This window comes from Anabrus simplex, chromosome 1 (genome assembly GCF_040414725.1).
Source record: "Anabrus simplex isolate iqAnaSimp1 chromosome 1, ASM4041472v1, whole genome shotgun sequence".
Lineage (NCBI taxonomy): Eukaryota > Metazoa > Arthropoda > Insecta > Orthoptera > Tettigoniidae > Anabrus > Anabrus simplex.
The window spans coordinates 686,963,467-686,979,669 of NC_090265.1; the positions used below are offsets into that span (position 1 = coordinate 686,963,467).

General features: G+C 41.0%; 1 protein-coding gene across 1 annotated transcript in view; it reads left to right on the forward strand.

The window, feature by feature from the left end:
- The window catches only part of rtp (retinophilin), a 39,488-nt gene that overhangs the window by 21,999 nt on the left and 1,286 nt on the right, over positions 1-16,203 (forward strand). Inside the window, exon 3 of the mRNA XM_067145988.1 lies at positions 6,178-6,287. Within this exon, the coding sequence (XP_067002089.1) occupies positions 6,178-6,287 (110 nt within the window). The remainder of the gene's footprint in view (positions 1-6,177; positions 6,288-16,203) is intronic.

Below are 16,203 nucleotides of genomic sequence, written 5' to 3' on the forward strand. Positions count from 1 at the left end.
ATCATAAGAGAATTGGGAAGCACATCATCATGGTACTTGCTCATGTGACTTAAATCGAAAATATTTCATTCCATCTTTAACCAGATCTTGCATTACGATTTGTAGAATAGTATATAGCGGTTGATAAAGTGACTTAGCGAAAACGTGAATATTCTCGAAGCATATACCATGTAAAGAGATAATGAGTGCGAGTAAACGATTTGTCTTCCCACATCCCGATGGGCCAGATATAATACATCGAATAGTAAAAGGATACAAGATTCAATGTCGTCTTTTTGTAGTTACACCAGAGCTAGGTAAGAGGTGTGGCACTATGTCACTAACAGGTAGTGTGTCTTGCTGCTTTATAATCTTCATGGTATCTGAATAATAAATAAGGCAATAATATATATATGAAACGAAACAGGTAACTGTCAGTTCATATTTCGCTCTTGACGAGTACAATCGTGTACAGAATGGTGAAACAACGATATCCAAACGTTATGAAGAAAAAAATAAAATAGTTGGATGGGAAGAAGTTGTAAAAGCTGCACGAAAAGCTACACGAGGGGAATACCATCCACGTGTAGCTATTACTAAGGAACTATGCGCAGTAAGAGCGAGAATTTCTTCAAAGTGCAGAGCGATGTTTTGTAAACGTGCACGAATTATTGCTGGACCAAAACGAGGAGGATTTATTCCTACGATGTTTGCTGGATTGGCAGCTTTAGGGTCTTTTCTGGGTGGTGCTAGTGCTGTAGCAAGAACTGTTAAGGCTGTAGAAGAAGCGAAGCAACAGTTGAAAGAGAGTGAACGTCATAAGAAGACAATGGAGGCAATTTGCATTATGAGTCAAAGGCGTACACATGAAGCTAGCGCCACACAAAAAAGGGCTTGGTATCTACATATCACCAAAAAATCTACTGAATGCACTGCCACATCGAGCTGAAACCCACGAAGAAGTTTTTCCGTTTCCTAAACAACTGGGAGTTCATTATTTTCGAGGTGTGTATATGCGCTATCAACTGCCAGCATGCTCACGAGAGTGCTGTAATTAACTTAGACAACAGTCGCGGACCTGGAGCTCATTACGTTACCTAAGTAAAACGTAAATCTAAAGTATGGTATTTCGATAACTATGGAGACTTACCTCCTCCATTTGAGCTCATACGTTATATCGGAAGCAGTGCAGACACTGTTTACTATAAAAACCTTGTGCAAAAATTAAATACACGCATGTGCGGGTGATTATATCTTATGTTCTTATCTCAAACCCGGACAGTAGACAAAGAGCATCAGTGTGCACATGATGACCAACGATGTAAGAACGTTCGCCGTACGCGTAGAAAGGGCCTGAAACAACCGTCTCATATAATCCACCAATCGAACTCGGTCTTCAGCCACATAGTCTTGGACTTGTGTCGTTTGAAAGCTACAATAAAATAATAATTACAAGTTCTCACTTACTGTGAGCAACGTCACACATATCTGCGTTATTGAGTCATTATTCAAGATTGATTTCAAATCACAACCTGATTCGATTGGACTATTGCTTGGGTTTTCATTAAATTCAAAATGTTCTACTTATTGCATTCCCTTTGCCTCCTCACACCTATCGAAAATATTTAGTCTTATACCATCTATAAAGGCACGAGTTTACTAGAGAGTAACCTTGATAACGAACAAGTCTAAACATGCATAACCATGTTGACATGATCGCAGCATGTTAAAACGGGATGACCTTAGTATGGCACGTGCTCTGTTCCATCGGAGACAACTCTGGCACAGGTGGGACAACTAAGTAGAGATGCGTTTTAAGAGGAGGAGAAAGAGGAGGGTCGTGTATGGGGTGAGGCAAAAGTTTGCGACGGGAAGGCCAGTGTCTCATCCGTCTGAGCCATTCAGCCTGGCAGGGTAAGGTAGGTGGTGGTATACAATTTCTAATTACCTTACTAAATTGGGTCCCCAAAGAAGCTTTCAAATCCTTTCCGCAGTGAGGGCATATAATGCTCTTGTTGGTTATTTGTCTGTCGGATGGAGACGTAAAGGCTTGAACAGACCTCTCGATGCTATTCGACAGGGAAAGGCTATGTGCCACTGCCGGGTTTTACCCTCTCTCCATATATCATGACATTCATTTCATCTTCCCTGACGTTAGGAAGAGCATCCGGCAATCGATATTAACAGATTAATCTCACCACAAAAAACCGACACCGTAGATAAACGAGACAAGCAATGGACACACGCCATGCACCCTTAGCTATCAGTCCACAATTCAAATCACTCACGCAGTGACGTCACAGCTCTGTCAAGAGAAGGCCTGCGCGTTCGGTTGTGTGCATTTTTAAATCGCCCGCGCTTATTACGTCAGAGCTCTGTCACTACTTCAAGGGGGGACTAGGCCAGATAGGGAGGAGGAGGGAAGGCATCTGACCGAAATACAGGGCCCAAGATTGCGACTGTGTAGTTAGGCCCCTCCAAAATTGCGTCTGTAAGGAGGGAAGGGCATCTGTCCGTAAAACTGGGCTCAGGAATGCGACTGTGTAGTTAGGCCCCTCCAAAACTGGCTTCTGTGAAGAGGGAAGGGCATCTATCCTTAGAACTGGGCTCAGGAATGCGACTGTGTAGTTAGGCCCCTCCAAAATACGTCTGTGAGGATAGAAGGGCATCTGACTGTAAAACTGAGCCCAAGATGGCGACTGTGTAGTTAGGCCCTTCAAAATGGCGACGGAAAGATCTGTCCGTAAAACTGAGCCCAAGACGGCGACTGTGTAGTTAGGCCCCTCCAAAATGGCGACAGAACATGGCGATTGTGTAGTTAGGCCCCTCCAAACTAGCGAAGGGAAAAGCATCTGGCCGGAAAACTGGGCCAATATGGCGACAGTGTACATAGGCCGATAGGCCCCTAAAATGGTGACGGGAAGGGCATATGACCGTAAAACTAGGTCAGGATGGAGAAGGTGTAGTTAGGCCCCAACAAGATGACGTCGGGAAGGGCATCTGATCATAAAACTAGGTTAGGCCATATGTGCCCCTCTGGTGGGAGTATCAAAATGGCGACGGGAAGGTCATCTGGCCGTAAAACTGGGGCCCTGTTATGTAGGCCCCTGCAAAATGGCGTCGGGAAGGGTATCTGACCGAAAAAACTGGGCCCTGTGTAGTTAGGCCCCTGCAAAATGGCGTCGGGAAGGAAATCTGGCCGTATGTGCCCACTCTGGTGGGAGGATCAAACTGGCGATGTGAATGGCATGTGAACGGAAAACTGGGACCCTGTGTAGTTAGGCCCTAAAAAATGGCGACGGGAAGGGCATCTGACCGTAAAACTAGGCCCTGTATAGTTAGGCCTCTCCATGAGTTTTGGTGTGATCTCTTATGCAAATCCCCATTGCCCTACTACTCAAGATGGCCTCGGGAAGGGCATCTGGGCGCAAAAGCGAAGTTAAGCCCCTCGAGGATGGCGTCGGTAAGTGCACCTGGCAAGATGGCTTCGCGAGGGGCAGCTGGTCGTAAAACTAGGCCCTGTGCGATTAGGCCCCTTCAAGAGTGCGTCAGGAAGGGCATGTGGCCTTAAAAGTGAGGTTAGGCTCCTCCAAGATGGCAACTATGAGATTAGGCCTGCTCTCTTATGCAAAATATATGTTGGGAAGGGCATCTGGCCATAAAAGTGAGGTTAGGTATGCTCTCTTATGCGAATCCATATCGCATTACTACTATACTAATGGTCAATGACCTTGGGTTAGAACCCGCATAGGTACACTACTAGGCGTCAATGGCCTCGGGTGCTGACTCAGCACAAAAATTGCCGTCACCAGTGATGTAGAACATACATTGCCCTTGTCTCGGTTCTCGAATGTTAGGCTGATGAAACTAATAGGTCATAAGTTACAAGTTGTGAGCTCCCTGAGGGAGCCCTCTAGTTAGGTCTGTACGAATAGGGTATAGGAGTTATCTTGCTCACATGCCCCTGGCCCAGGTCCCAGGAGTTAGTCCCACAAGAGCCCATGTATAGCCACCATTTTGCCCATTTGACCCTGGTCCAGCTCTCTCTTTTTCTACCTACTCTTGTAGATAAGGGAGATTTGATTCATGGAGTTTACTGGACCGGGGAAATTTGTCAAGATCTCCATCAAAACTAATTATAGTGACTTCTGACCTAAACACCAGTGCTATACGTAATGGTTTTGTACTTTGTTACCTGTTCAGGTGTATCAGGTCGATTTGTTGTATTTTGTACTTTGTGTTAAAACTGCATACCATTTTCCATTAGATCTATGCAGATTTAAAAATTAGAAAAAAGGGAATTTCACAGTAGAACAAATCATACATAAAAGATGCTATTCAATTTTTATTATTTTGCATTCCTATTTAAATAATTCGTAACAATTACACTGTGTGTCCAAAAAATGCAAAATTTGAATGCGTTTGTCCAGAGAAGTTCATTTTGTTGTTCCATAATTAAATTAGCAACATACAGAGTATAGTAAGGTACAGACACATTACCAGTGGCGGCCACTGGACTCTGAGGCCAGCGGTGGGGGAGGGGGGCGTCCACAGTACTTTTTCCCGCAAACCTTTCTTTGCTACTGACCAGTACCATCGCACTCATTCAAGTTGTCCATGCGAAAACAAACTTATTCACTGCTGCCAATCCTCACAAAATGCAGGATGCAAGCCAGAGGCCCAATTTGAATCAAAATTCCTAGTCTCAAATGTTACATTTCAATATAATTATTTGTTATTTTTTGTCTTAAAATATAAATAACAGGGCAAACAAGGTCATAAATTATATAATTTTATTGTATATAACCATGGAGATTTGGCTGGTGCATGCTCGTGTAGGAGTTTGCGAGGAAATCTTTACTGCTACACTGCTACGGACTCTGCCCCGGTGAAGCCTCTTCCCGCACCCTTCCTCCTCGCGAAACCGTCCACCAGCGCGCTCCCCACTTACATCTCAACCCCCTCACCAACACTACATCCTCAGACGGAAGTTCGGAAGTCCGTGCCTTGTCTTCAACCTGAAAACATTTACCAGTGAACTGCGCGCTGAAAGTTTAATAACTTATTGATTAGAATTTACAGTTTTGCAATAAAATTATATAATTTATGACCTTGTTTGCCCTATTATTTATATTTTAAGACAAAAAATAACAAATAATTATATTGAAATGTAACATTTGAGACGAGGAATTTTGATTCAAATTGGGCCTCTGGCTTGCATCCTGCATTTTGTGAGGGTTGGCAGCAGTGAATAAGTTTGTTTTCGCACGGACAACTTGAATGAGTGCGGTGGTACTGGTCAGTAGCAAAGAAAGGTTTGCGGGAAAAAGTACTGTGGACGCCCCCCTCCCCCACCGCTGGCCTCAGAGTCCAGTGGCCACCACTTAGCATTATTCAAGTCCAATATCTGACTTCAAATGTTGAGAGAAAATAAAGGAACCTTTTCGTTCTCTAATGATAACACCGTATGCGAGTCCTTAAGTGCCGGCCGCTACTGCACATTCCTCACACGTAGATGAAGATAATAGTTTTAAGGTCACGGGTCCGGAAAAGCTTTATTTCTATGTTAGAACTCATTTTCTACAACTCTACACAGTATGTTAATCATGGGAAACACCTGGAAAATAATGTATCTGCATACCACATGAGAGACTTTCTTACATGGAATGTTCAAAATGCCTTCCTTTAGCAATGATACATGCATCGACCTGCCGTCGCATTGGATTCCAGATGCTCTGATGTATCCCATGATTATTATTATTCTTGTTTCGTATAGGCCGACTAAGGACCATGATATTCAACTATCGTGTTTGCAGTGGGTTTTGATGTTTCCCAGTAATTCCACATCCTCCAGCTGTGTTTTTTTTCTCCTTTGTCCAGAGGCTACCTGTCTTCCTTCATGGTGGTTTGTCCTGGAACTTCTTTTGTTTAAGCATCCTCCTGAGAGATGTCCGGTCTTCCTGTGCTTCCCAGTTCCTGCAGATCTTTGTTTACTTCCATCAACCATGGTGACTTGGTCTTCCTCTTTTGCCAGTACCTAAACGATAAGCTACTTGGTCAATCTTGCATGATGATGATTATGATTATTTCTTAAGTTTGAAGATAGTGTAACATTCAACATTCTCACAGATTATTATTAGGTATATTTTAGATAGACTTTACAAAAAATTATTTTGGCTTGCTTTAATTTCTTTTTAGATATGAAGGCGAGTTTATGCAAGGTTGGTTCCATGGCCACGGTGTGTTCTGGAGAGCCGACGGCATGAAATATGAAGGTGAATTCCGAGGAGGTCGCATCTGGGGACTAGGTAAATTAATATCAATCTCTTAGTTGTGTACTTTTAGGCAGGTAAATTTGGTAGCCTACACAGGCTGTCTAAACTGCATATCAGATTATTCGCAACCCGGTAGCTGAAATCTTACGATTATTATATTTGCCTTCAAATGTTATATTGGAACAAAAGTTGTGTATGAACAGAATATACATTTTTTAAGCTATTTCTTGCTGGGACCTGTGGTATGGCGTATCATTACGTATACAGAGTATTTAACGTACTGTAATCAAAATGATTTTAAACCTAAAACAGTCAGGAGGATACTGCAAAGCAAAAACAAAACTACAGGATGATACATCTATGCAAACCATTATCATATCAACCGTCTGCACACCTGTCCAGCACTGTTCACGCTGCTTTTACACGTTCCAGCCTAATGGACAGCTTTCACAGTCCCGAATTCATAGTCCAAGAGTGCAAAGTATTTTTTTGGTCATTGCCAAACTAAGATAATACAGTACTGGTACATTTCAGATTTGACATACAATTTTCGTGTTTATGAAACAAGTTCTTTTAAGTCTGATAATTTACAATATTATGCCTGCCACATATGAGAAATTTGTAACATTTATGAAAGAGAAAATTATCAGGAAATATTGACAAGTTTGTAATCTGACATAATTATCGAATTTGTAACAACTGATATAGATGTTGATTCCCATAGGGAATATGAAATATATGTTCCAAATGAGTAAATTTATAATACCAATATAAATGGTCCATTATTGGACATTATAAATTTTCCAGCTAACTCATTCCTGGTTGCCAGCGTTTCGCCCCCGTGTGCTAGGCTGGGCTCATCAGTTGGTACCTAGCACACCTACCAAGACGCTGGCTAGTGCATACCGTGCAACCAGGAATGAGTTACCTGGAAAATTTATAATGTCCAATAACGGACCATTTATATTGGTATTAAAAATTTACTCATTCGGAACATATATTTCATATTCCCTATGGGAATCAAGATCTATATCATCTAATGGCCAAGCAGGCACCAATTTTTGGTAACGAGACAAAGTCTCTCATAGTGCATTGGCACTGCCGGTGGCTACAATTAGCCTACGCAGTGGCCTCCATGGTATGCACTAGCCAGCGTCTTGGTAGGTGTGCTAGGTACCACCTGATGAGCCCATCCTAGCACACGGGGGTGAAACGCTGGCAACCAGGAATGAGTTAGCTGGAAAATTTATAATGTCCAATAACGGACCATTTATATTGGTTTGTAACAACTGTCGGGATTTATGAAATAGGGTCCTGATAGAGAATTATTAAAAAGTGGACACTTTTAGGTAATTTTGCAACAAATTAAACAATATTTTATTTGCAAAATAAGGAGACATGCTGAGTGGAACATTATTTAGTAAGTTCTTTCACTAATCCAGTAAGGTGTAGATGGATACAAATCTGTTTCAGAACAGTTATACTTACATTTTTGTATTTTTCTACTGAATGTATGTTGAATGCTTTTTAGCTAAAGAAACATAAAATGATTTTGCTATGAAATGGCTAGATTGCCACAGTCATACAATGTTATGACCTCTTGCTTTTACATAGCCTTGTAAATACACCAGATCCAGACGAGATACTTGCCTGATTAATAAAAGAATAAGTGTAATGGTTACGATAAATTAGCAACGGAGTGTAACACTATTCCAATTTCGGATTTTAGATGTTATTTTTATCATTCATTCTATGACGTAATTGCCTCCTTTCCGTCCTCAAAATAGTATAAAATAAGGAATATGACACTTTACGGTACTGTAATATTACTTTGTGTACTTTTTTATTAGAAATCGTCCCGATTGGTTGAATTCCGTTTCACAGTAATGTAAACATGGATAGACAGGGAGATTATGAATCAGAGAACACCTAACTTAACCTTACTGAATTGTTTTCCCGCCTGATTACAGCACTGTGGTTCCATACCCAAAAATGGCATCTCTGCATTCCCAGCTCAAGCAACCCGCTGCCATCACCATGTTTACTAATGTATAGGTAGATCCATTTCCTGCAGATAAATATCACAAATTTCCTATTACCTTCATTTATCCAACACCGGAGGACCATGTTTACGACTCAGGTATGGTAACTTAGTGGATTGTTCAGTGTTTAATTTTGATGTTTCTCTATCATGTAACTCCATCTTTCTTTGCAACATGCTCACAACTATCATCCACAACAACCAAAAAGGTCACTGCACGAGTCGACGAACATGGATAGTTTGCATGATGTCGTGTCAACATCAACTATATTTAAATATTTAATTTAAAATAAGTAAATTCACCACAGTATGAAATACAATATTGTACGCAACGGTCACTAAAGTGATAAGTTTAGGTTAAGTTACTCATTTTGAAATTCCGTCCGGACGAAAACATCTCGCTCGTTACGTAAAAGGCTGTTGCATAAATAACTGTCAGGACAAGGGACAATCCTGTTAGAAACTCATCTGTGATTCCAGTTCTTTACTGATATAATTTATATACAGTAGAATTCCGTTATAGCGAGAATTCATAACAGCGAAAAATGTACTCGCTATAACGGAATGTCGTTATATCCGATTTTTTATAAAAGATGAAAAACCCCTCATGCACTTTAAAATCGGTATGAAACGGCAATCAGTTTGTTCAAAACTTGCGTTTCCGTAGATGATATCCACACTACGGCTTACTTGTTTGTTATTTTTCGTAATCCGATACTACGTGAAAGTGTATGTTTAATTTCATTCTGAAAAAATATAGTACCGTATATCTTCGAATCCAAGATGAACCCCACTTTTTCCTTCGAAAAATTTAAATCAGGCTCAAAAAGAAGTTTGTAAAATCATATGAATGCCTTGTCTTACAGTAGGCCTACGCATTTTTAGACGCCGAACATTTACTTTCGTCACGCCGTATTTCTTTATTTTTGGCGGCTGCACAATTATTTATTTCCGCTGGTTTAAGGACCATTAACTCAACATTGGCATCATAATACGGAAGAGAACTAGTTGAAAATTTTCCGGCAATTGCTATTCCATGCGTCTCTACAATACAACGATCCACCAGGAAATTATTCTTGCTGTCTATAAAACTATTACTTTTATGCAGCGTCAGATATAACCGGCTGCCGCTACACGCACGTCTCGCTTGCCGGGTTCGGCCAAATTCAGCGGCTAGCGATGTATTGGCCTAACCGCGAACGTTGAAAGTCAACGAACGAGTTTATTGCGCCACGGTATGGCCATTCCGCCCTTGCGTTTTGCGTGTACATACCTCACAATTTCATCTTCGACTTCTTTAAAGCGTCCTTGTTGCGGACCACTAAATGCATTTTTTGTACAATACGCTTTTTTTTAGCTCTTTGTCTTCACGCTAACGCCAAATATTGGCTTTAGTTAGGCCTATGCCGTATTTTCTTGAGGCTGCACAATTATTCTACATTTCCGTGTGTTTAATAAACATTAACTTATAACTGGCATCATAATATCGACTAGAACCCGTTGAAAATTTGCCGGCAATACCTTTCCACGTATCTTTACAATACGACTATCCATCACGAAAATATTCCTGCTGTCTATAAACCTTAATTTCACTAAGCATCAAGTACAATAGACGCGTTATGACTCTGCCACTGAGTAGCCATGGCTTTTCTAAGAATTCGAAGGGTCGCATGCTTTGATGCCATTCTGTAGATTTGAGAAACACACAGGCTCTGTACAACCGGTTGTCGCGGCTAGCAATGTGTAGTAAAGAGGCGGTCGTTTATTGTCAACGAGTTCTGTGCGCGTGTGAAAAGCAGCAGCGTGGTTACCGCGGTAGTTGCCAGTGGTATCCATTAGCTTACTGTTAGGCCGCGAATCCAACAACCCTTGAGTTTTCGAATGAGATTCTGAGAAGAAAAAAAAGTCTTGGATTCTGAGAAATACGGCATCACTCCAGAGATTCCTGTGGCAAACACCTCAGCTTTCTTCTTCAAACAGCTTCACCTAACCTAACCGTATGTGTAGCCTACCACCGCCATTCCGCGGGCCACAAGAAGAACAAAGATATGGTTTGATAGTGAGTGCTATAGGCTGAGGAGGGAGACCCTAGATAAATTGCAACAATTAAGGCAGAACTTGAATAATCAAAGTCTAATATACATACATATACAATGAGAAGAGGAAACTCTACAAAAGAACACTGAAAGAAAAGAAATGCGCCTACTTAGAATCGGAGAGCAAGAAGCTAGCAGAGGAAGCCAAGAAAAATCCGTTCATAGCCCTACACCCAAAGAAACAACAACAGACACACTACCTAAACATGGAAATCTGGGAATCACACTTCAGTAAGATTCTCAACATCGAAGGTCCAGCGCACCCCAGAAAAGATCTACATATCACTACTCCACATATACAATTAGACTGGGTACCCCTGACCATAGAGGAAACTAGAACCGCTATAGACAGCACAAAAAACAAGAAAGCCGCAGGTCCGGACGGGATCTATAATGAATATGTAAAAGACACTGCACACCTGCTAGCCCCTATATGGACAAAATTATACAACAAATGTATAGAAACTGCTTCCATTCCCGACCAGTGGAGAAAGTCAATTGTAAAAGTTCTATATAAAGGCAAAGGAGACCCAAGAGATCCCAATAAGTACAGAGGCATAGCACTGGAAAACTGCCCCTTCAAAATATTCACCAAAATTATAACAGGAAAAATAAATGAGGAAATAAATGAGCATCTGCCAGAGAACCAATTTGGTTTTAGGAAGGGACGATCTACCCTAAACGCTATTGAACTCCTGCTAAACCAAATCTGGGGTTTCTTAGAAGCAGTGGCGGCGCGTGGATAAAACATCTGGGGGTTCACTACTTTGAAAAATAACGTGTCCAAATTTAATGTTACTTGATATTTACATAGATGTAAAATAGTGACATTGTTTGACTAGAAAGGTGACTTTCGTTTGAATGCAGACGGCTGCAGCTCGAAGAAGTTACCCACAGAGCTCGATAGCTGCAGTCGCTTAAGTGCGGCCAGTATCCAGTATTCGGGAGATAGTAGGTTCGAACCTCACTGTCGGCAGCCCTGAAAAAGGGTTTTCCGTGGTTTCCCATTTTCACACCAGGCAAATGCTGCGGCTGTACCTTAATTAAGGCCACGGCCGCTTCCTTCCCATTCCTAGCCCTTTCCTGTCCCATCGTCGCCGTAAGACCTATCTGTGTCGGTGCGACGTAAAACAACTAGCAAAAAAAAAAAAAAAAGAGTTAACAGAACGAATAATGAAAGACAGAGAATATAAAGTGTAATTACCTTAAGTTGATCCAGTTTCGTCTAATGTTGGAGACGTTGCTGGCGTTGGTATAACAGCTGTCGTCTGTGTGTACAGGAAATCCATCCTCCTTTCCTTCCTGGCGGCAAATAGGTCCATTACCTTTTCATTAAAATCGACTAATTTATGGGTCATCTCCTTCTCGATGGACAACATAGCAAGAGCAGACAGTCTTTCTTCATCCATTGTACTCCTTAGGAATGTCTTAATCCGCTTTAAAGTGGAAAAACATCTTTCTGCTTCAGAATGGGGACAGTAATAATTAATTTCAAAAGTTTCATCACTTCCCCGAAAGGTTCCTTGAGATTGTTCTCTATCAAAAAAACAAGTAAATCAGTTGCATTGTTCATTTCTTTAAAATCACTTCTTGAGTAAATCATTTGCAGTTCGGTTTTCAGTTTATGTTTGTCAAGAAAAGGATGTGATTGTATAATATATGTAAGATTCTCCTCTGGAAAATTATTTTGGAAGGATGGGTAGAATTGGTGGTCAAAGAAGCTGGAGGCCAGTAAATGGTTAGAGAAGTTGAACCTCTCTTTGCTGTGATTTATAATCACGTCACATACCTCTTTTGCCGCAATGTTCCTCGAGTAGTAACTATTTTCGCATCTTCTTTTCCCTCTGTCGTCTTCTTGCACATTTTCCTCCACAACAATGTTGTCAACATTGTCCCTTACTTTCGAAATTGCCGTTTCAAAGGAGCTTACTGCACTTCGCACTGATACAGTGTTAGCGGAACGCTTTTGTACTTGGTTGTATAGAATGTCCACGTGAGGCATAACCCTGTAAAAGAACTCTAACCAAAAAGTAAACGTTGGCTGTTGTATTTTCAGACGCAGTCCGTGTGCTTGGTTCATAGTAGCTGTTTGTCTGCTCGTGTCTTCAATTTTTTCCAAGCATTCCACTATTGCTTCCTTATGCTCGTGCAATGTAAGAACACATCTTGATTTAAAGTTCCATCTCGTAGCTGAGCCTTGCGGAACTCTTCTGCCTACAACCTCATCAAGAAGCTACTCACTGAGGCGAATGAGAAAAAAATACTGGAATCTCCCCAATGGTGGCAAAGAACAATCGCACTTCTTTGCTGTGGCTAGCAGCCTGGGCCAGAATTAAATTCAACTGATGGGCGTAACAATGCACAAAGTAAGCAAATGGGTAGTCTTGCCTTACAATTGTTTGTACTCCGCAGTGTCGGCCGCTCATAACATTGGCACCATCGTAACTTTGGGAGACTACTTTTTCTTTGTCCTCTCCAACTACTTCAGTGAGGACCCGTTTTATACAATCGGCTAATGAGAAGGCGTCGTTTCCTGCTGGATTTAAGAAAGTCCAGAACCTTTCAACAGGCTCCCCATTAGCTAATACATATCGAAGTACAATGACTAACTGACACTTTGAAGACACATCAGATGTATCATCTGCTATTACGGAGACGAAATCTGCAGTAGCTACTTCAGCTAAAATATTCTCGCGACACACTTGCAACATGCATTCCAGAATGTCATTTTGAATGTCCTTCGACGTACCCTTGAAGACTGTAGCACTGTTGAAATGACCCCTAACAACGGTATCCAATGCCGAAGTAAAATTAATGAGTTCTCTGAATACGCCTGGATGGTTTGAATCGAGTGTTTCGTCATGACCTCTCAAAGCAAGTTCAAATTCACCACAGAACCTCACACAGTCAATGATCTTCGAGAGCACGTACCTATTTTTTCTCACACTATCATTATGTCTCTCAATATTCCTTCTGAAAGCGCTACTTAGCTGCTGCCTAATATCTGTTTTCCCCAGAACTGAAAGATCCAAACATGCACTCTTATGTGTAATAGATGCTTCGTGCTTTTTGATCTTTTGTGTTAAATGGCTGAGATCTGATACCCCTGTTTTTGTCCAATTCGTGTCCTTACCCTTAGCAAAAAGCAAGCACGGGAAACAGAAAAGCCTATTAATGGTATCGCAACCACATAGCCAAGTATTCCTCTCGTAAATCTGTGGCTTAAATGTTCTACAAAAATCCTTACCTCTACTAGTTTGCTTCTGAATAATGTTCAGGGAGGGAAGAGACCTGCCCAGCTGCCTTATTCTGCATTTTTCTTCTAAACCAAGTGTTGGAAAGGTATTCTTGAGAAGAAACTGAACGGTATTCATTTCCAGACTGATGAATACACGACACACGCATCAAGACACCGCCAAACATAGTGATAACGACGTCAGATACAATAGAGCACTTTACTAAACACAGTCTTGAGTAGATATTCGCTACGGTACTGTTCCGGAAGTGGTTGAACTGAAGGGTCAGAAATAAATACTGCTTCAAGAACGTATTAGTCAGCCTGTTGTTACTTGTGTTCTTTTATTGACGTATTTTGCTTTTATGAACACTTCTTACTGATTAAAAGTTTACGATAATTACATACACATAAGCTACGTATGCCTATTTATGTTATACAAATCCTAGTTAACAAAGTATTTTGATTCATTGCGGTTAATTACGTCTAAAACGCAAAATCGTGAAATTAAAATCCCTTCAAAACGTACCATATACAGCAAATTTTAACCGCGCGCTTTGAGACAACATATCGGCTAACTTCGGGCTTGTTCGATGTAGATCGTGTCGAGGGCTGCCAAGAGCTGGTCTAGTCACCAGCGATAGTTTAGCTTTGTTCTCGGGTTACCCCCCTTGCCTCACACGTCCCCGCGCCATGTTCACCCTCCTTACGTCCCACCACCGCGCGCACGCAATCCAGAAATTGAACCTTTTCGCTGATTCCGGAGAGCAATCGAGTGTTGATGTCAAAATTATCGCTCCGAGCGCAAATTTACAGACGTAATTAAAGAAATATGCACTTGATTAACCATTTTACTAAGAGTTATATATTTCTAGGGGGTTCACTGAACCACTGAACATATAGAACGCGCCGCTACTGCTTAGAAGACAACGGAAAATATTACACCATCTTCATAGATTTTACTAAAGCTTTTGACCTGATAAACAGGAAGCTAGTGATAGACAGGCTTAAGGAGATGCTAGGCATGAACAACATATGGACCTATCTCATCACATCAATACTGCAATGGAACGAAGTACGAGTTTCGGATAACCTCACTCTATCAGATCCAATAGCTCAATCAAACGGGGTCCTACAGGGTGACCCACTGAGTCCTTTGCTGTTTATAGTTGCAACCGCAGATATCCTAAGAATTACCCAAAAGGAGGGAGTATTTTCTTGCGCGTATGCCGATGACATTGTAATTGGCTCAAGAGACGTAACAAAATTACAGGAAACTGTAAATGACGTCCAAAACTGGTGCTCCGAAAACAAGCTGTTCATAAACATCTCAAAAACAGACACCATGGTGTTCAGGAAAGGAGGGAGAGTACCCGCCTCAGCAGAGACCTTCATTCGGGATAAAAAAAATTAAAGATAGTATCAGACTTCAAATATTTAGTAATCACCCTGCAATCGAGCGCATATTGTTTCACAAAACATGTCACAGAAAAGGCAACTCAAGTAATGATGGCAATGCATGAAATAAAAGACATTAGATCACTTAGTCTGGAGACAGCAATGTTGCTATTCAGAGTAAATTCTTCCAATAATGACTTATGGCATTGAAATTATCTGGACACATTTAACAACGAGGAACTTATCAACCTTGGAAAAGGCGAAAGCGAACTATATAAAGAAGGTGATAGGTGTATCAAAAACGACACGATCTAGACTTGTATATCTCCTCGCAAAGGAATCATTTCTCATAGAAGATCTCAGGACAAGTATGCCAATACCGAACACCGGTGCATCAAAGAAACTGCTAGCAAATCTGACGGAGAAGAGAGAAGAAGTCCAACCAGACTTCTATGGCACAGGGGCAATGATAGATCGCTCGTGGACAAAGGCTAATTTTGAATTAAGACGTGTCATTACAAGATTAGCAGTTCACGGTTTTCATCACCTACTCTGCAAATCAAAACACTTCCATGACCCAAGTATAGACTGTGAGTGCAAACAATGTGGAAAAACGTGTGAACAGTGCCACATTGAATTCTGTACAAGAAGAACAATGTCTATAAGTGATTATGCAAATATGTAACCCATCAATGTAACTAATATTCTCTGTTATGGCTATTTGGCTGCATTAAATATATTAAAATATGTAGCCTATCATGAAAACATATTTGAAACGCATGTAGAGAAATAACCTCCTCGCGAAAAATGTACATGTAAATAGCCGTAACTAGACGCGAGAAGATATGAAATATCCTCTGAAATCAGTGATGTACTCTGCAATATCTTGATGTGTATCACATTCTTACTTAATTTCCGTATATAACATTAAAATTAAGATATCGTTTACTTCAGTCTTTATTTTTAACGAGTTAACAACTGCTATCGGCCACGTTATTTACGTATTTATTACGAAAACGTGTTTTCCTGTTTCATTTCGAATTTTCTTTAGAGAACAGCAGTCAATGGGTATTACTAATAAACTCCAACATCGCCTTTGAATATCAACGAGAGAGCTCGCAAATGCACACAGTGAGAAAACTATACCGTACCGAAGATGATCGATAGCATTTGGTTGCA